This window comes from Monopterus albus, unplaced genomic scaffold (genome assembly GCF_001952655.1).
Source record: "Monopterus albus unplaced genomic scaffold, M_albus_1.0 scaffold323.1, whole genome shotgun sequence".
NCBI classification, from domain to species: Eukaryota; Metazoa; Chordata; class Actinopteri; order Synbranchiformes; family Synbranchidae; genus Monopterus; species Monopterus albus.
Window position 1 is genome coordinate 265,877 of NW_018128203.1, and position 19,882 is coordinate 285,758.

At 40.7% G+C, this 19,882-nt stretch overlaps 1 protein-coding gene across 1 annotated transcript in view; it reads right to left on the reverse strand.

The window, feature by feature from the left end:
• Positions 1 to 6,003: 6,003 nt before the first annotated feature.
• The window catches only part of atp8b3 (ATPase phospholipid transporting 8B3), an 18,436-nt gene continuing 4,557 nt past the window's right edge, over positions 6,004 to 19,882 (reverse strand). The window contains exons 5-27 of the mRNA XM_020624224.1: positions 19,768 to 19,829; positions 19,039 to 19,111; positions 18,180 to 18,250; positions 17,193 to 17,284; positions 16,896 to 17,054; positions 15,879 to 15,967; positions 15,594 to 15,787; positions 15,274 to 15,482; positions 12,399 to 12,430; positions 11,976 to 12,132; positions 11,381 to 11,569; positions 11,115 to 11,227; positions 10,236 to 10,403; positions 9,803 to 9,914; positions 9,605 to 9,680; positions 9,402 to 9,525; positions 8,543 to 8,729; positions 8,204 to 8,427; positions 8,015 to 8,098; positions 7,708 to 7,932; positions 7,002 to 7,140; positions 6,669 to 6,799; positions 6,004 to 6,240 (exon numbers count right to left, since the gene is read on the reverse strand). Coding sequence (XP_020479880.1) covers positions 6,004 to 6,240; positions 6,669 to 6,799; positions 7,002 to 7,140; positions 7,708 to 7,932; positions 8,015 to 8,098; positions 8,204 to 8,427; positions 8,543 to 8,729; positions 9,402 to 9,525; positions 9,605 to 9,680; positions 9,803 to 9,914; positions 10,236 to 10,403; positions 11,115 to 11,227; positions 11,381 to 11,569; positions 11,976 to 12,132; positions 12,399 to 12,430; positions 15,274 to 15,482; positions 15,594 to 15,787; positions 15,879 to 15,967; positions 16,896 to 17,054; positions 17,193 to 17,284; positions 18,180 to 18,250; positions 19,039 to 19,111; positions 19,768 to 19,829 — 3,147 coding nt within the window. The remainder of the gene's footprint in view (positions 6,241 to 6,668; positions 6,800 to 7,001; positions 7,141 to 7,707; positions 7,933 to 8,014; positions 8,099 to 8,203; positions 8,428 to 8,542; positions 8,730 to 9,401; positions 9,526 to 9,604; positions 9,681 to 9,802; positions 9,915 to 10,235; positions 10,404 to 11,114; positions 11,228 to 11,380; positions 11,570 to 11,975; positions 12,133 to 12,398; positions 12,431 to 15,273; positions 15,483 to 15,593; positions 15,788 to 15,878; positions 15,968 to 16,895; positions 17,055 to 17,192; positions 17,285 to 18,179; positions 18,251 to 19,038; positions 19,112 to 19,767; positions 19,830 to 19,882) is intronic.

Consider the following 19,882-nt stretch of genomic DNA (forward strand, 5'->3'; position numbering starts at 1 on the left):
GTCATTGTTACTCTTAGCCTGAGCCTAGAGTCTGAGTTTCTCTGACCAGCAGGAGAGGTGGGTGAGATGTCTGGACAAGCTCCTTGTTCTGCTCAGAGCTTTTCCTCTGATCAATAACCGAGAGCCAAGTGACAACAGCACGCTCAGGCATCCAGCCAACTACATTTTTAGCTGCATATGAAAAGCAGGATGTAAGAGGAGCACATGGAACCCAGTGGAGATGGGGACACAAAGGTCTCACTACTACAGCAGCAGAAGCAGCACACCCCTCCCTCCCTGGTCCTGCCTGTGCTGACAGAGCAACAGTGCCCCCTGCTGACGATAGCAGAGACCCGTATCCAGCAGAGCAAGGGGATTCAGAGCGGAGGAGAGGGAGGGAAGAGCCACTAGATGCTGAGGAGAAGTCATGGCACAACACATTCAGGCCCTCACAGCTCTTTGAAGGCAGATCAATAGCTAACCATTACCCTATTGTTGTTTCTCATCCAACCAGTGCTGGTGAAGCCGCAGGAGGGGGATGGTTAAACAGAATGATGAAAACACAGGGATTTAGCAAAGGCAGGGATTTATTTAACCAATCAAAATCTTAAAGAATCCACAGAGTACGAACAAAGAAATTACACAAAGAGAAGACAGAAAATATCATAAATGTTTTCTGAGACAGACACTTTTGAGGTGCATTGGGGGCTTAATTTACAATATTCTGAGGCTGCATATTTTATCAAATAATTTTATCCATCCTATCTGTTTGCAAAAAAGCTCTCAACAGATGTGATTCAAACCAAATTTCCTAGTTATTCCCACACAAGGGTTATCAGTAGCTAACCCCAAAGCTAACCACCACACTCAGCTGTCAAAATGCTACAATAATTAGTGCCAATGCTTACTGCCTTAATGCAAATCAGAGACTATGGTACTAAGGTTCACACACATTTACAGTGCGTCCCAATGATGATGTGCGATGTGTGTCATAGCAACCAACAATCAGCTTTTAAGTGAATTAAAATATACTTTTTTATTAAAAGCAAGAAAGAAAAAAAGAACCAGATTTTAAGGCATACAATAATGAAACCTCAAACGACAAAGATACCACACGTACAGAACATGTTACAAACTAAAAGCAAAGGTTTCAAACACATTTTGAAGCAGGAGAAAAATCTTTCATTCTGTCTTTGGTTCTCTACCTCCTCTGTCCCTCTAACCCCATTGCCCCCCTCCCTCTTTCTCTCTATATTGATGCGGGTATTTAATTAGTACCATAGACACAAAGTTTCTATTTCTTGTAACTGTTGTGCATAAGTAAGGCACCTTGTTGATAAATCAAAAACAAAAAAGGAAAGACATTTTAAAAGAAAAAAGCAGGATGCAAGGACTGAGGCCAAAGGTGGACCTTTTTTTTTTTTTTTGGATTCTCTGAGAATATAGATCCAGAGGAGACATTTACCACAAGAAATAGAGAAAACAAAACAAAACAGGGAGCTGCTGAAGAGAAGAATAACGATGAACACTTTCTCTCTTTTGGCATGTCATGTCAGAACTGTGCTACTCAGCCCCCTTTAAACTGAGCCCCAAGAATGAGGTTTAAAAAAAGGAGGGGGACAAAACAATGACCTCCAAATGTCCTGGCTGACTCATTGTGTTTTATTGGGGGGAAGGGGGGGGGTGTTGTTAAAGCCTGGGAGTCAGTAGTTATCTGTATGGTCTTAAGATGCAACTGTAGCATTTCCAACAATGTAGTCAGACTAGTGGTGCAGATTAGATAAGAGGCGGTCATTGTAGAGGAGTTTATCAAGAGGTCCTGACTAACTTCACACTGCTGTAAGCAGTGAGTTAATGTCGCCAAAGAGTGATGAGCTAAAATTGATTTGTGGTATACAGTTCAGCGAGCATAGGTAAATAGCTAGATTCAGCTCTAGGTATTAGGCTGACAAAATGACATTTGTTTGTAGTGAGAACCAGTGTGGCTACCTCACTAAGCTGAGTGGTTTGTGAAACCGCCACTGATACCAAAGATACTGCGGCCTACCCGTCCCAAACTGCCTAGGGGGACACAAATGAATAAAAAAGGAAAAAGAGAGAGAGACCCCTCCCCCCTTTTGCCTAAACTGTTCGAGATGGACACAGTGACAATATTAGACATATATACACACAAATAGTCATACTAACAGTGCAGTCAGACTGCATTGTGCCACAAAGGAGGAGGTGGTTACCTTGCAGACAGAGCTGAGTGCCTTTTCCCTTCAACCACAGGTGGTACTGCACTGGACACACACATACAGCTCACCCATGTATTACAAACATGCACTCACACAGACAGTACACCCATAATTGGATGAACAGAAATGGGGGGCCAAAGAGAGGGACACAGAGCGGGGGCTGTGTCAGCATTTCCTCCCATATTGACTTTCCATTTTGATACGCTAGAATACAAGCACTTTATCATGTAGAACATCTTTAAAGCATTTTTATACACTATTTATTTGAAATGAAATTATATGTTACTCCTTAATCTGTCAGTCTTTGTTACTGTATCGTTGATCTTCTAGTAGCTCACAGCCTTTGAGTTTGTTTTTTCTCTGCCTAGTGTGCTTTTACTCTCAGCCGCATTACCTCTCTCACATCAGAGATATTTTTGTGCAACAGAGAACGAGAGGGGGAAAAAGGCAGAGGCTCCAAGCACTCAGAGGGCTGTAGCTGTAAACCATACCACTAAACATCTCACGCTCTCCACTGCGTGCAAGCACAGAGGCTGCACTAGAAAAGTGTGAATAACTCACCAACCATTAACAGACACAAACTCTCTCTCTTTGTCCATCTTGTCCGTCTGGTCGACCTCTCCCCCTGGGCTAGTGCTAAGACCTGGTAGGCGTGTGTTGACAATTAATTCTGAAATACCTCAAAAACCTTTCATGTAAACTTTATGTAATTTAAACTGAAAATAATACTGCTAATGATAACAATGATTATGAAACTATGATACTATAATAGTTAGTTTTGGAACTTGTGACTTGAAGCTTTATACTGTTAAATTCCTTTTATTTGTTTGCTCATTTTTCTTGTATGTTCTCTTGTTTGTTTTTGCTACGGCATGTACTTAACTGTTTTCATAAAGCAAGAGACATTGTGAATGTTTCTGTGGAGGGTTACATGAGAAAAGAAGACTAGACCAGAGAGAAGGGGGCAGGAGCTACTCACTTTCAAGCTCATTCCTCTAATAGACAAGTACATTTAAAGGAAAAACAAAACAAAAAAAACAAAAGAAAGAAAGAAAGAAAGACAGAAAGATTCGACAAAAATATGATTTGGGCTGAATTCTAAACCAAAAATTTGATGTTAAACCAAAGGAGGGATAACCTTTACTCATTGTTAACTTTCTTACACCTTTCAGTTGTCTTTTCTCTGAAAAAAATTTCACAGTTACTTTTGAAGGTTCCTGGGTGTGTTCAAGTGCTCCTGATGTTCTTAGAATATTAAAAACCAGCACCTCTCATTGAAAAGAAGGTGCACTTTTTTCTTTTGTGCATGGATATTGTATAACTGTATAGCAACCAACAGGAATGACTTGTGATTTTGTGGGGAGAGGAGGAGGATAGAAAGACTTGGGAGTGGGTGGGAGATATTTTGGTTATCAAAACAAAAAAGGGGGTGGGAGGATTTGGGTTTTAGGCATTGGAGGGGTCCTTGTTTTTAGAATTTCCGTCACTGTTGGATTCACTGGTTGTGTGCATGTGTTGTTGCAACCCTTCCCCTTTCCCCATGTTTCTTTGATGTATATAAATCCAGACAGTAGGGGGCAGTGTGTGCTGGGGGAGGTCAAACTCCTCTCCCTCCCAATCAATAGCATTCAGTCTTCATTCCTCCACTTGTGGCCCTCACTTGGGTCCTGAAATGTGTGCCCTGCTTTTCCAAAGATGGGCTGTTTACTTGGAGTTAATCAAAGGGACACACACAGGCCTGAGCGGCCTTCGCTATACATGTATGTCTGTCTACATGCTTTTCTTCAATCTGTATATGTGTGTTCATTTGTACCTATGTGGAAGACAAAGTGTTTCTTTTTTATGTTCCTTTACTATGGGTTGCAATATTTGTTATGCGAAAAAGTTGAAACCATTTCTTACTGACTGACCGACCAACCAACCAACCACAGTACCATCTGGCAACTGATCATCCAACCAGAAATGACATCAGCATCTACTGTCAAACAGCATATGTGCATGTCATTTCGCCGTGGGATCGAACAGGTTGCCAGTGGCACTGATGTAAACGCCCCCAGTCACACTGTGCTCTCCCTCTTCTGTTACCTGTTAATCAATCAGAACCAAGTGTCTTTGTGATGGTAGAAGACAATCAGTTTCAAAACAAGAATAAAGGTAGAGAGAGGGCAGGCCAGTGGGGAGGAGGAAAGGGAGGGCGGCAGATCAAAATCAAGGGAAAAGAGGCTCTCTGGATTTTGACGATGTTGTGCCCGACTGCCAAACGACTGCCCCATCACCCCATCTGTCGTCCATCCCATCATAGCCACATCTGACTGCAAAGCCCAACATGATTCAAAATAATGAAACTAAACTCATTCAACATTTTAAATTCATTCCCTTGTCACCTCCTGTCACTTTTCACTCTCCTGCCACTATGGTGTGCACTGCAGGAGTACAAAAAAAAGAGCTTTGGTACAAAGACCATATTTCCCATCACCCACCACAATGTCCTGCTAATCTAATGATGATGTAACCAGCCGCGAGGAATGAAAATGGCTCCGACTGGTGGCTTTTGCACAGAGAACTATGCAAACACCTGACCCCCCCCCAATCTTAATCGTTGCTGCTGGGTCAGAGTGTACAACCCCCACACCTCCCCTCAATATTTACACACTCACACTTTAACCTTAATGACCCCCCACCACCACCTTTCCCATAAGGCCCAGAGTGCGAGGAGCAACCCCAGTCACTCAGGGTACAGTTGAGAGTGGCTGGGGAGAGAAGAGCACTACAGCACCATGTTTCATTAGACCGATGTCGTACATGCTTTACACAAATCCCCCAAACTGCCATCGATATCAAAATGGAGTCCATGTTGTTGCAAGCTGATCCTCCCCAGTCATGGCTCCATTGTTCTACAATGTTTGATTGTCTTTGTCCCCAGCGCCAAGGAAGGGCCACAATCAATGCAAAGACACTTAACATTGTACTTAAGTTTACAAAGTCGTCTGGAGATGGTGGCTTATATTGCACTCAGACTGACAGACAGACAGACAGACAAGACAGCTACAGGCACATGCTGGAGAGAGTGAGTCTGCCTTTTGAGAGTGTTTGCTGAAACCAAAGATGAAATCAGAGGTATGACAATCTGGCTACCAAACCTAGAAGACAATGTTCAGCTGCTCTACAGGTCCTGCGATTTAACGGCCATGTGGACATTCCATCTATTGCACTTAAACACACACACACAGACAAATATACATACACACACTGGTGTGAACTCCCAGCACACACTTCCACCCACACAAATGTTAATGTCTGGACAGAAAGCCTCTTTTCCATCCTCCCACTGCAGAAGCTGGAGAGCCTGTGGAGGACTTCTAGTTTCACTCTAGTTGAGACTTTTGAGAAGGAAAAAAAATCTGAGTAATAACTGTTACAGAAAATTAAAAACTTAAAGGATAATATGGGTAAAACTGCGTGTTTTGAAATAAATTAATGAATAAAACAACTAAAACAAAGTAGTGCTGTCGGTTTATTGTGTTTGGTTTGATCTTCAAAGGAAATCTCTTGAGATCACAGCTTATAGAGGTACACTGTCTATCTAAAGGTAGTAAACAAGATTTATCATACATAATGTATTTTGTTGATCATTTACTTTATTAGAACATAGAAAAGCATGATGGCTCAACTAAAAAATGTAGAAACTGAACAAATTATTTATCACTTCTCTGCTGCAGAATCATCTATATGATCACATATAAAGAAAAACCCGAAATTTATCATTGAAAATCATCATTAATTACTGTTAAGTGCAATTTGGTGCAGTGTCCTTTTTGAGAACTGGGTCTTGTGAGTCAGGGGGATTAGTTCGTGCAGTCACCTTCTCATCCACCAGTGGAACTTTGCTGCGGGTGCTGGATGCTGAGGTGATGAAGCGTCCAGGCCCAGCACCCTGAGAGACAGCGTAGGAGGAACGGCGGAGAGACGTGCCCCTTCTGAATTTTGACCTCAGCTCCACCGACTGATGGGACATGCTGTGGACCTACATCACAAAGGGACAACAGTGACCATTTATTCTTACAGAAGCTTCTCAGGTCAAATTAAAACTCACAAGAGTTGATACACAATCTCAGCCTTCTTAAAGCTCCAAAATAATACAAAATAGCAACCATCAGTGGCATATTGAGTCGGCCCTTACGTCAGACAATTACATCAGTAACACAATATACCAGCAGCTTTTCCTGTCAGTATTCATGAGGATGCACACAAGGGTGGAACTATCACTGAGAAAATAGTAAAAATATTGGATTCTTAATTAATTAAGTCCTGGACTTTGTCTTCTGCTGCAGCTTATATGGAGAAATATTTAGAACTTTTATGCACTAACATTCAGGAGATTGCAAATGTCCTTATTTTACATTGTAAATTGAGTCAATTAACAATTGAGACTCCAAACTCTTTCTGTCTCACCTTGCGTTTGTCATGGATGGTGAGGATGACAATGAGGGCGTGGGCAGTCACTGAGGGTAAAATAGCCACCCAGACAGTGAGTAGAGCTGTGAGCCACACAACTGGTTCGACAAAGGCCTGATCAGACGCACCTGATGAAAAGCACACACAGAAAAAGCTGTTCACAGACATGATGACAGAAAATGGCATTAACTAATCATTAAAATGTGTTGTGTTGTATGTGTTCTTTTCATATTATTTGCCTATATTTGAATCAAATCCTGCAGTATTGGGATGTTAAGCAACAAGTGACAAAAATGAATAAAAAGCAGGATGAGATGAAAAGAAGAGTACCAAAAAAGTTATAGTCAACGGGTGATCTCTTAAACAGGTGGACGTTGTGGGTGATCCTGGTACAGATGAAGAACAACACCACAGAGACGCACACAGCAGCAATATTGAACTTCGTCCAGTATCTAGTTCGCAGCGTAATCTTACAGACGAACAGAAATACAGAAGTTAGATCAGAATGGTACAGCACAGTAGCTGTCAGTGAAGACGTGAGGAAATGGTTAAAAAATAAATTTCACATGATTATGTTATTATTATTTTCTGATTCAATGAGATTGGAACCTCTCCTGCATATGGGCTTTAACATATTAAATCATTTCTCTATTGTCTTTTAACAGTTTTCAGTCAGCTGTGATAACCAACAGACTAACACACCAGAGGTAAGTATTACTTCTGAATATACCTATATGAAAATGGTCTAGATCCATTTTGGATATATTGGAATTAAAGAAAGTAATAGAACAGACAGGACAGAACAGAAAAGAATAAAACTGCACTGAACAGACTGGAACAGAATATAGCAAAACAGAATGCAATAGACTGAGAACAGAACAGAACTGCATATAACTTTTATAATACAGAATAGAACAAAAAAGACTGAGAACAAAGCAGAACACATTTGAATCAAATAATATTAATAATATAAAGTAGAACAAAAAAAATAAAACATTAACAACATGCTGTACTTCACAAAAAGTATGCTTCTGACCTCAGCTGTGGCAGTTAGCACGACTGACAGGGCAACAGTAACAGCCATGGTCTGGTAGTCATAGGCTGTGTTGTAGAAAACTCCAAAAGGGATGAAGAAGAGAACAAGTGATGTGTAGACAGCATACAGGAGTGACAGGAATAGCATCAAAGGGCTGGAGAGCTCCTGTCTTTGTCCAGACATGTACAGCTTGGGCCATTTCAGGCTGCTTTCTGCACTAACATCCTAGGGCACAAAGAGGCAGGCTGTGGCATTATTATAGGAATTTTTATGTGATTAACCACATAATTAAGAACCTCCATCTCACCTGCTCAAAGACGGCCATGCACATAACTGGGTATGATGTGTAGAAGACAGTGTATAAAGCGATGAACCACGTCTCATAGAGAGACTACAAGAGAGAAAACAGTGGAATAAATACAAAATGTTTCCTCCATGTTTAACTGTAATTTATTACATGACTGTCAGGTTTTATAGTACTGAATGTGTATCTTACCTGAGAACTAAAGCCATTGAAGAACCCAAACCATATGTGCACAAGAGCAAAGCTACAGGTCTTATACAGGAAGTAGCACAGGAAGATGGAAATGCGCTGGTATGACCAGCGCCCATGAACCAGTAGCAGTCTTTGCAGAAATCTGAACTGGGACAATGCAAAGTCTGCGTTCTGCACTGCCTGACCTCCCTCCACCCCTGCCAGTCCCACACCAACATGAGCCGCTGGAACAGGAAAAAAAAAAATGCATGAACACAGAAAGCAGAACATACTGATTAGCAGGTTCTCTCTGCAATGCTACACATTTTCTCCACCAACTTTTCATGGCACCTGACTTACTTTTGATCATGTTCACATCGTTGGCACCATCACCAATGCACAAGGTGATCGAGCTGGTGTGTTTCCTGACCAGTGTAACAATATCAGCCTTCTGTCCAGGTGTTACACGGCAGCACAGCACCGACTGACACTGTTGTGCCAGATTCATGAATATGGCACCCCATTCTGGTCTCTGGTCGAACTCTGCCTGGGGTACATCATCAAATGGCTCAGTTTAGGAAACATTTACACTAAATTGACCTATATTAACAGACATTTAGAAGAGTTGCCATTCTAGTTTTTGGGTTTGAGATGGCTTCCACTGACACTTTGGACATTGTCATACTAAAAATCTTAGTTTTAAACCTACTGGGTTTCACTATAATCTCAAAATATGCAACAAACAAAAAAGTAAAAAAAGGATCCTTAAATATTATTAATTAAGGGTTTAAAGGAAAATAAAAGCTAACTTGCTTCTTCAGGACTTTGCGGGTGTGGTCTTTTCAGATAAATTTAACAATGGCCTGGCAACATAAGCATACAATCTTGATTGGTGCATAAAACTATGTGACATCACCTTTTCCCTTATAGCCTTGCTCAGGTCACACCAGCGAGAATTGAACAGAAAAAGTGGCATGCACTTAAAAGATCACACATAGAAATTACTAGAACTCTTCCAACTTTGGAAAAAAAGTGTGCTTGCCCAAGCACTCATAATAGAAATACTGAGAAAATGTTTGGGACCTTTAAGGTATTTTGTATTTTGGTTTCCACTGTACTGTCCCACTCTCTGACATAAACAGCAGTTCTGCATGATCCAGAGTGATTTGAAAGCTACATGATGAAAACTATATCAGCAACCTTTATGTCTAGTGTTTACCAGCTCAAGTCCAGTGAGGACCACAGCGGTCTTTGCTCCAGACATCCCCGTGTCTACAGCCCACAGATCCGTCTGTCTGGCCTTGAAGAAACTGACCCCAGGGTCTGGGGACTGGAGTATCTGTCTACAGGGGTGAACACACAAAGATCAATGAGACAGTGTTAGAGTGTGCACATTTGTGTATTTTTTTTTTCATTGCTTACCTCAGCTCCTGCCATTCCAGTAATCTGGTATCAGGATCTAGTAGTTTGCAAGAATATCCAATATTTACTGCAGTCTCTACAAGGGCAAAGAAAAGGGTGTAAGAACAAGATAGAAAAAGACACTTTGTTTACATATTGCTACAGCACAGCATTTATAATGCTGCCTTTCACACCCTCTGCATTGGTGCGTCACAATACCTTTTTTGTCCCCAGTCAAGACCCATAGTTTAATCCCAGCCTGTTGAAGCAGAGCAATAGTCTCTGGTACACCCTCCTGAAGCCGATCCTCTATTGCTGTCACCCCTAGAAGCTACAAAACATAAAAGTTTGCATTTTTTAGCATTTCTGCAGAATATTGGCTTTATTACATAGTAGCGTTATTGTAAGGAGACAAACAGATGATATGAGTAACGTTCAACCTCACAACATGAACAAACAAATAAAAAGCTGCTGAAAAACAAGGACTCCTTTCTTAAAGAATGACTTGGTGCCCCACACTTTGGGAAACTAAGTGGCAGAAACCACTAAGTACAAGTTTGATTTAAAGAGTTACCTTACTGGTAATGTTGTGTCAATGACCAGCTATACCACTTTTAATGGAGGATTTCCAATAAATTTAAAAAGAGCCCACCTGTAGCTCTTGCTCCATCTGATCATACAGCTTTTCTAGTAGTGTGTCACGGTCGCAGGTTGGCATAACAGCTGACTGGGCCAGAGTTTTTCTCCACTGCTCCCATGATGCCTCAGAAACAGATCGAACCGCAACACACAAAGTCCTCAGACAGGCCTGGGCAAAAAGCTGACAGGAGATAAGTTAACACATTATTAGATAAGATGCACATTATTTACTTTCCAGGCAGGAATGAAGGATTGACAGAGAAAACACAAGATAAACATTTTAGTCCTGCCTGCTATCTCAGTAGGACTACAGTGGAGATGACTGCTCCAGTCCTGTCTTGAGAACCCTCCTGATTATTGATTAAACGTTTAATGGACCTTTAACTGACCTTAAAACAATGATAAGTTGATAACAGTGATGAAATATACCATATCCATTTTAACTCATACACATGATCAAGAAAAAGAAACGTAAAAAATTATGTTACACTATTGGACTTATAGCTACTAATATGCACCTTAATGCACCTCTGTGTTCTACTGCCCTTAAAGCAATATATGACATTTTGGGTAATGCACTTATATATAGACAGCAGCCATTTAGCTTAGTATAAAGACTGGAATCCAGCACTAAATAACACATTAGATTTTGTGTGTTTTATCAATAAGAACAGCGTGTAAAAAAGTTACACTGCACTGTTATGTGCAGGACTACCCATTTCCTGACCAGACAGAGCAATGAGCAAGACTGGAGTTTTACATTTTCACATGACAAGTGTCACTTCAAACTGCTTAATACTGAAATAGAAACCAAAATATGCCATATAAAGAGTAAGCTCAGTAGGTGGTCTGTAAAGCACACACTACTGGTTCTGTAGAAACTTCAGTTCACCTCAAGGGCTCTTTCTGTCTTTTCCTGATGTGCAAAGTCTGTCTGCAGCCTCTCCAGGATCACTATGTCCGCCCCTTTACAGTACAGCTTTATCCCACCCTCTGGCTCCCGAACTGGAAAACAAAAAAAAAAATGGTTTGGAAAAATGTATCCAGAAAAGAATATGGCATGGGAGAACTTAATGTGTGTATAATCATAAAAGACAACAAGAGGTTGTCTAACAAAATGCCTTTTTTGTTAGTGTGTATTTAGAGGGCTACTCTCACCCAGTACAGACATGCATCTCCTCTTGCTGGTAAAGTCCAGCAGTGCCAGAAGCTGATATTGCCGAGTAACGCCCAGCTCAGAGATGACGATAAAGTCTCTTGTCCTAGCAAGGAAAACCCAGCCCAGCTCCCTGGCTGCACCAACAAGAGCCTCCTCATCTGGGGATGCTGCCTGGTAAACTAGAGCCTCTGGAGGAATGCAATCACCATGCAAAATGGAAGTAAACATGTTGTCCTCCAGGAGTGGTAGATTATTTCAGCCAGTAACTCATCTGTACATGTTGTTATATCGGGCTCAGAACAGTGGTGCAGGGGCTTGAAAATAAAAGAACCTTCATTTAAAGTTTTGTAAACATTAGACAAGCGGAGTTCTTGGAATTTTAATTATACACGGAGCACTACTATCAGGAAGAGTAAAGTGAAAACATAGGGGAAACAAGAATCACACATCAAGATTCACCAAATATCAGACCAGTGCTGTCAGCTATCTGCTGAGGTCTAGTAGTTGTATCAGATGGAGGATGACAACTCACTGACTTTGGTGTGAATCACAAACAATATGAATACACACACACACGCACACACACAAGCCCACCTTCCTTCCACTGTGCCATGACAGTGTGACACAAGCACAGTGCTGTGAGAAACTGTCTGCTGAGTGGGCACTGCTGCTCTCTGAGTTTCTTCACCAGGCTGGGAGCTGACATGAACAGACCTCCACGGGAGAACGGATTCCAGCTCAAGTCCATGGGCTGCACACGCACGAGAAGAAAGATGGCACAACAAATGTTACTGAGCATTGACATTATACAGTGCTGTAAATGTGGCTAATATGAATAGAGTCTAATACTGATGGCAGTAATTCTGAAATAACAACAGGCACATAGATGAGAAAAGATCAACCCTGAAGGAAGATCAGAAAATCTCTTGGAACCAGGTTGGAAATTATATCAAGAGAAGGGGAATAAAGAATAAAGTATATTTGAAAAAAACAAATGTGAGTGTAATTATATGATACCTCAATATCCTCTGTTCTGACTGATGCATCACCTGCAAAAAAGTAAATACTATATTAAATATTCAGTAGATGAGATAACTGCTATGAGAAAGATACAGTAATACCCACAGGGACGCATTTTCATTGATACAGTACAAGTGGTGGAAAAGGTATTCAGATTTTTTACTTCAGTAAAGTAACACTACCACATTGTAAACATACTCTCTTACAAGTAAAATATTACTTAATTAAGTAAAAGTGTAAAAGTATTAAAATAAATACACTTAAAGTACAAAAAGTAAATGTACTCTATGCAGAATGGCACATTTCACTTTAATGAACATCCTATTATTGGATTATAATTATTGATGTGTTATTGTGTACATAACATTTAATGCTGCAGCTGGTAAAGGTGGGGCTAATTTTAACTACCTTATATGCTTTTAATTTCAAGTACTTTACATGCTTTTGGGTAGTTTGTGAATTAACTATCGAGAATCAATAAAGTCCAATACTGTATTTTCTTTAATTAATCTCATTCTTAAAAGTAACTAGAGGCTAAAGTTATTAAATAAATGTAGAGTAAAAACTATACATTTTTCTATTAAATGTAAAGTCGAAGCACGAAGCAACAGATAATGAAAATACTCTAGTATAGATACTGCAAAATTACTGTATTCAGTACTTGAGTAAATGTACTTAGTTACTTTCCACTTCTGAGAATATATGTACATGGACATAAGTGTGGCAATGAGCCCTCAGAGGAGATCCCTCTCCCGACACAGCCATTGTTCAGTGTGATGGCAGTTGGAGGGAAAGATTTCCTTAAATGTTGTTTGTCACAGCGAAGCTGAAGAAGTCTAGGACTGTAAGTGCTTCGCTGTTTGACTAGTAGCTTGAGGAGGAGACGTGAGGTGTTCTCCATGATTTTCAACAGCTTGTGCAGCGTCCTCCTCTCCACAATCAATGCCACAGGCTTCACATATATCCACAGCAAAGAGCCAGCCTTGCTGATCAGTTTGTTTAGTTTGCTGGTGTCAGTGGTTCTGACTGCACTAGAAGTAAGAAATTACAAGTCATCCAGGCCTTTATGTCTGTAAGACATGCTTGAAGTTTGACTAACTGATCTGATTCAGCTGGGTTCATAGATAAATATAACGGAGTATCATCTGCATAGCAATGGAAGTTAATGCCATGTTTCCTAATAATATTGTCTAAAGGGAGCATGTATAAAGTGAAGAGAACTGGACCTAACCCAAAGCCCTGCAGAACATTGTGACTAACTTCAGTTTGCACAGAAGATTCATCATTAACATGAACAAATTGGAATCTTTCTGATACGTAAGATTTGAACCAACTTAGTGCAGTTCCTTTAATCCTAGTAACATGTTCAAGTCTCTGCAGTAAGAGGCTGTGATCAGTGGTGTCAAAAGCAGCACTGAGATCTAAGAGGACAAGTATGGAGACAAGTCCTTTATCTGAGGCTAGGAGAAGATCATTGGTGACTTTCACCAATGCGGTTTCTGTACTATGATGGACTCTAAATCCTGACTGAAAATCCTCAAACAAATCATTCTTGTGCAAGTGGTCACATAACTGCTTTGCAACAGCTTTTTCAAGGATTTTAGAAATAAACTTGGATGTTGGTCTATAATTAGCTAGAAAACCAAGAGTAGGCTTTTTGAGTAGAGGTTTAATTACAGCAACCTTAAAAGCCTGCAGAACATAGCGCTGTTAATAAAGAGAGGTTAATCAGATCTAATATGGACATGTTGATTAGGGGCAAGATGTCTTTGAGCATTGTGGTTGGGATGGAGTCTAAGAGACATGTTGATGATTTAGATGAAGCAATTGTTGAGGTCAGCTCAGAGAGATCAATGGAAGAGAAGTAGTCCAAGTATAAATGAGGTCTCACAGATGTTTCTAAAGCCAGTGTACTTGATGGCACACCTGTGAGAATGATTTGATTAATTTTTTCTCTAATAGTTGTGATTTTATTTGTAAAGAAGCTCATGAAGTCATTGCTGCTGAGAATTAAGGGAATGTTAAGCTCAACAGCACTGTGGCTCTTTGTCAGCCTGGCTACAGTGCTGAAAAGAAACCTGGGGTTGTTCTTATTTTCCTCTATCAGTGATGGATAATATGCGGTTCTGGCACTATGGAGGGCTTTCTTATATGTTATTAAACTATCTTTCCAGGCTAAGAAAACCTCTTCTGACTTAGTGGAGTGCCACCTCCTTTCCAGTTTTCGTGATGCCTGCTTTAGGGAGTGCGATATGAGCATACTAAGTGTTTCCTGTTGTCTCATAAATTGTCTCTGCTGAGAAAGGTTTGTGTGAGGTTGTCTCTCCAGAGGGATCTTTGTTCCACTGTACACCAGGGAGGACACTCTGTTCTGTGGTCATTATCAAAATCTGTTACGTAAATGAATATTTAAGGAAACAAATTACCCTTAACTGTCACCCAGCATAACCTCTCAAGCTGATGCAGACTGTTTTACTTTACTCCCAGTCCCATAGTGCAACAATCAGCCAGTAACGCAAACTGCATAAGCAGCTGTTGAACAAGCAGAACACAGACTTGCAGAAATGTGACAGCTTCACGACTTTGCCTACAGTCCACTCACTGAAGCTCCCGTTTTACCCCTAAATCAAAAGCTGAATGTCTGTTGTGTCTATCATTTTTCTTGAATAACTTTCAAACTATTAATGATATCAGCATCATTCCAAATGCCAGGAGCAGGTTTTCAAGCAATCATATTATGAGGGTCAAACTATCTTGTGAAAATTGCTTTTATAGCATTATGAGGAAAATGAGTGCCCCTTGGCAGAGGTCTGCACTCTCTGAGTTGAAAATCATCTAACATATCATAGAATAACTGGATTTTTATTGTTACCATAGATCTCCCCATCTATGCAGCACTGTCTGAAGAGTAAATGATTCTGTGTTAGTGTCCCAGTTTTATCACTCAGCAGGTATCCAACTTGGCCGAGCTCTTCACTCAGTGAGGTGTTCCTGGCCTGGGCTGGTCTGTCTCTCTGCTGCCAATACATCTCTATATCCCAGCCAATAAACAGGCTGTGTATCGTGTGGACCACCTCAAACCTGTGGACACACAGGCATGAAAGACACATTCACAGGCAGACAGTATATAAACAAACACATTATGCATATGTATGTATATTAGAGAGTGCAATATTTGAAGATGGAACTAACGTGATATAGAGGGCTATGGGCATGGCGGGGCTGAACAGGATGATGTAGCTCCAAAAAATAAGGAATGCGGTGTAGGCTGGATTGCCGTTAACCACCAGAGCAGACAAAACCTCAATGCGGCTCATGACCTGACTCGAAAACACACCACAGCCAAGAGCAAGAAGCAACGCTACAAGCAGCACACTCAGGATAATCTGGAGATCCAAAACATAAACACTCAGAGTTTATAACTCCACTACACAGTATGTGTCATGCTCATCATCCCCCTGCCCTTAACCCACTTACCACCATCACCACTTTGTTGAAAACCTTTTCCGTCCGAGTCATTTTCACCCTCAGTTTCCCACAGTTCTTCAGGATTTTACTGTCCGCACCTAGTACAGAACAGACTACCGTTAGCTACTATAACTGCAGCGGCCTTGCTGAGGGAGCTCAGAGTGCATTCTGCAGCCAGTTGAGTGAAAGTTCAAGCCCTCGTGTAAGGAGGCACATGCTGATGTGCCCTTGAGCAAGATGCTCCAGGGGGTCTGACCCTGGTGCAGAGATGCTGGAGGAGTAGGGAACCTCCCTTGCAGTAATCAATAAAGTATCACATAATGTTTTCCAGTGATGTTATCTCAATCTCATATAGACTGCTGAAGGACACTGAGCTGCACGTGTAAAAATGACATATCTGAGAATGTGTGCCATGCTGCATCTTCAAACTGCAAAAGGACAGAAAACTGACTCCAGCTAAGTCCTAAATAATATTTCAACCTTGATCATGCTTAATTTAAATTAGACAATGTCAAGTGTGTATGAGGAGGGTTAAGACTTATAATCAGGGTGAGCTGGAGTCATACCAATGAATAGTCTCTGATAAATAGTATAAAACCTATCTCCAGGCTTTACTCTATTGATCTGCTTTACCAGAGGCATAACAGTGAAATCCATGACACCCCTTCATGGCCCAGTAATATCCAATCAATGATCACTTAATAGACAGAAGGAACCAGCAATCTGCCGACGTTCACAGAACCACTCCTGCAAGAGTTAAGTACTGTCTATAATTAGCAGGATAATGCATTCCACATAAGAAATGTTGTGTTGTTGTGGAGTATTTAGCATAATAGGAGCGCAGCCAAAGTTAGCTAAAGAAAGCACTATCTGTCCTTTCCAAAATGTTCTATCTCCACCCCTGTGTCCGTCCTATTTCAGAGTATGAAATGTGACAAAACTGTATCATTCTACCTCTCTCTAACACCTCTTAGGCATATAAATTCCAAATAAATCCATTTTGATATCAAATTCTCCTACATGTACCAGTGTATATGGCCAAGCCATAGGCAAACTCTGTGTTGCGTAGGACGGTTCCCCTCAGGAGGATGTGCTCGCTGTCTAGCGGATAACACTCTCCCTTCCAGTGCAGCTGGCCTCTGAAGGTGTACAGGCGATTGTTGGGCTCCTCACACAGCACAACACCTAACGTTATAATGAGACCTTACATTTACTCTTACATAGGACAATGCAGTTTTGTAAAAAGTTTACTTGTTTATTTCTGTTCTAGTCTAAAACAAGAATGTCTGGAATCTGCATTCTTAATAGAAAACATTCATTCACCATCAAAGGCAGCAAGGGTCTCCTCCAAGGGGTGAGAGGTCAGCTCAGCATGTGTATAATTGAGCGCCTGCCGGTACTTGAGGTTGGTCTCTCTGTATGCAGAAAAAAATAAATATATATATTAAAACTTTTTAACACATTCAAAATTCATAGTCAACACCAAATCATGGACCCACAATCCACACATTGCAGTTAAGAAGTCAAGGTAGTGGCCATGTAAATAATCATCATCGTCTTGCAGTCTTCATTTCTTGGTTAAGAAGCATAAGGAAGAAATTTCTATGTAGTTTAGTTTAAATCAAAAGACTATTTAACAAGTGTAACTGTTTCTAAATGTGTGGCAGGAAGGAAACTGATGCCATTTTTTCACTGAACACTTCACAGATGTAAAGCTGTTTATCAGATTATACTGATCACTTCTAAAGCAACCCTATCTGCATCTGTATACATATTTTACCCCTCTGTGGTGCACATTGAGCAGGCAGGGCCCCTCTGGTTTTTGCAGTGTGTATAACTTATTTTAGACCTTCAAAGGTGACTGACATCCTGTCACCCTGGCCTCAAGGCTACAAAAGAGTAAGGGCCACTAAAATTGGTATTACCTTTAAAATCACCTCTTAAAATGTCTTATTCCATTCCTATTTGTTCAATTATCAGTACAATTTTTTACACTAATCATATTTTTAATGTTGTAGTAGCTCACTGTTTCTACTTGTTAAAATTTATATTAAATAAATATGCACTGCTACTACTATTCATTCATTCATTTTCTACCGCTTAGTCCCTGAACGGGGTCACAGGGGGCTAGAGCCGGGGTACACCCTGGACAGGTTGCCAATCCATCGCAGGGCTCAGCTACTACAATTACGTGCATAATTATAAAGTTAAGTTCAATTGTGTATAAAGTTTACAATGATTATGTGACTCAATAAATTACAATTTCCATGTTTTTAACAGAATGAGTGAACAGATTTATGTGGGTTTTACCCATCAATGTCGGCTGTTTCCACATAACAGAGACTGTGAGGCTCTGAACTACACAGGAGAAGAAGGTCTGCCTGGGAGCAAAGAGAGGAAGGATAATAAACAGAGAGAAAGCTAAGTGGAAAGTTATTAGAATTACAAAAGGTTTATTATTGAGGTAATAGTTAAAGTTAGTGTTGTGTAGTGTTGTACTGGACTATGTTATATTCAGAGATGTTCCTAATATTCTGACCTTCTCATGTAGCTGGGGAGGACAAAAATATAGAGAAACCTCTAAATTTAATGTAGTCCAGTACAACACCACCTTTAACTATGACCTCAATAATAAACATACAATTGAATTTATACATTTATGACAGTTTCACCAAAAACTGAAACATTTTGAGCTTCATAAACAAATGTTAAGGTGGAAGTGTTGCATTGAATTGTATACAATTGTACAGGTGTACCTAATAAAGTGGCCAATGAGTGTATCTTGCTGGTAATTTTTGTTTTTGTATAAACAGAGTAGTAGGGCAGCGCGGTGGCATGGTGGTTAGCGCTGTTGCCTCACAGCAAGAAGGTTGCGACCTTTCTGTGCAGAGTTTGCATGTTCTCCCCGTGCTTGCGTGGGTTCTCTCCGGGTACTCCGGCTTCCCCCCACTGTCCAAAGACATGCGGCTTAGGTTGATTGGTGACTCTAAATTGCCCGTAGGAGTGAATGTGTGCGCATGAGTGGTTGCTTGTCTGTGTGTTTGCCCTGCGATGGACTGGTGACCTGTCCAGGGTGTACCCCACCTTCGCCCGATTGCTGATATCCCTCCCCCCCATTTGGGACTGAGCGGTATAGAAGATGAATGGGTGAATAAACAGAGCAACTCACAGGGATGACTTGGTCTTTGTGGACCCGCAGTATATCACCCACACACACGTCCTTCCACTGTACTGTGCTGAAACTGAGACAGAAGAGGGGTAAGCATAAAATAAGAATCATCAATGGCTTTCACATGATAAAATCTGCATTAACTTGCATGTTGCAAACATGCATTACTACCATGGAACACAAGCACTAAATGTGGTTTGCAATTGATCAAAGTGAACAATTTTAGATTTCTCATCAAAAGACAATCTGTGATCAAAAGGTGAAAAAACAAAGCCCCCCCACCAAATTCAAAAAGCAATAGCAAAATGTCCCAAAAATGAATTAAAACATTAACTAATATGACACAATGCAAGAGTTATGAATGACAACCAGTGGCATTTGATATATCAGTAATGTTTATAAAGACAGGACCAAGAAAAGCTTATACTTTCAATAATGATACCTTCATAAACACACACATGATTCTTATCAATCTATAAGTACATTCTTTGGTTATATATGTCAATACAAGAAGACAAGACAGAAGACAAGAAAAGATGTGATCAAGAGACAGGCCATAATTCTGCTGAAAGGTGCAATAAATGTTCTGTTTTTATACTGCTCTAATGCACAAAGGGACCATCTAGGGATTCACTTGTTCACACTTCATTAGAGCTTCGTTAGAGGACTGTTTCGAACAGCAACTGCACACTAAACCCTGAGAGAATAACCCACTGTCTTTGTCCTCACCTCTGGGAGATCAGTATGTCACAGGGTTGGGAGTTAATCTTTGCATCAGCGCGTCTCCTTGCCTGTACCAGCGATGAAGAGAGTGAAAGACAGCAACAAACGAGAAAGTGGGAGA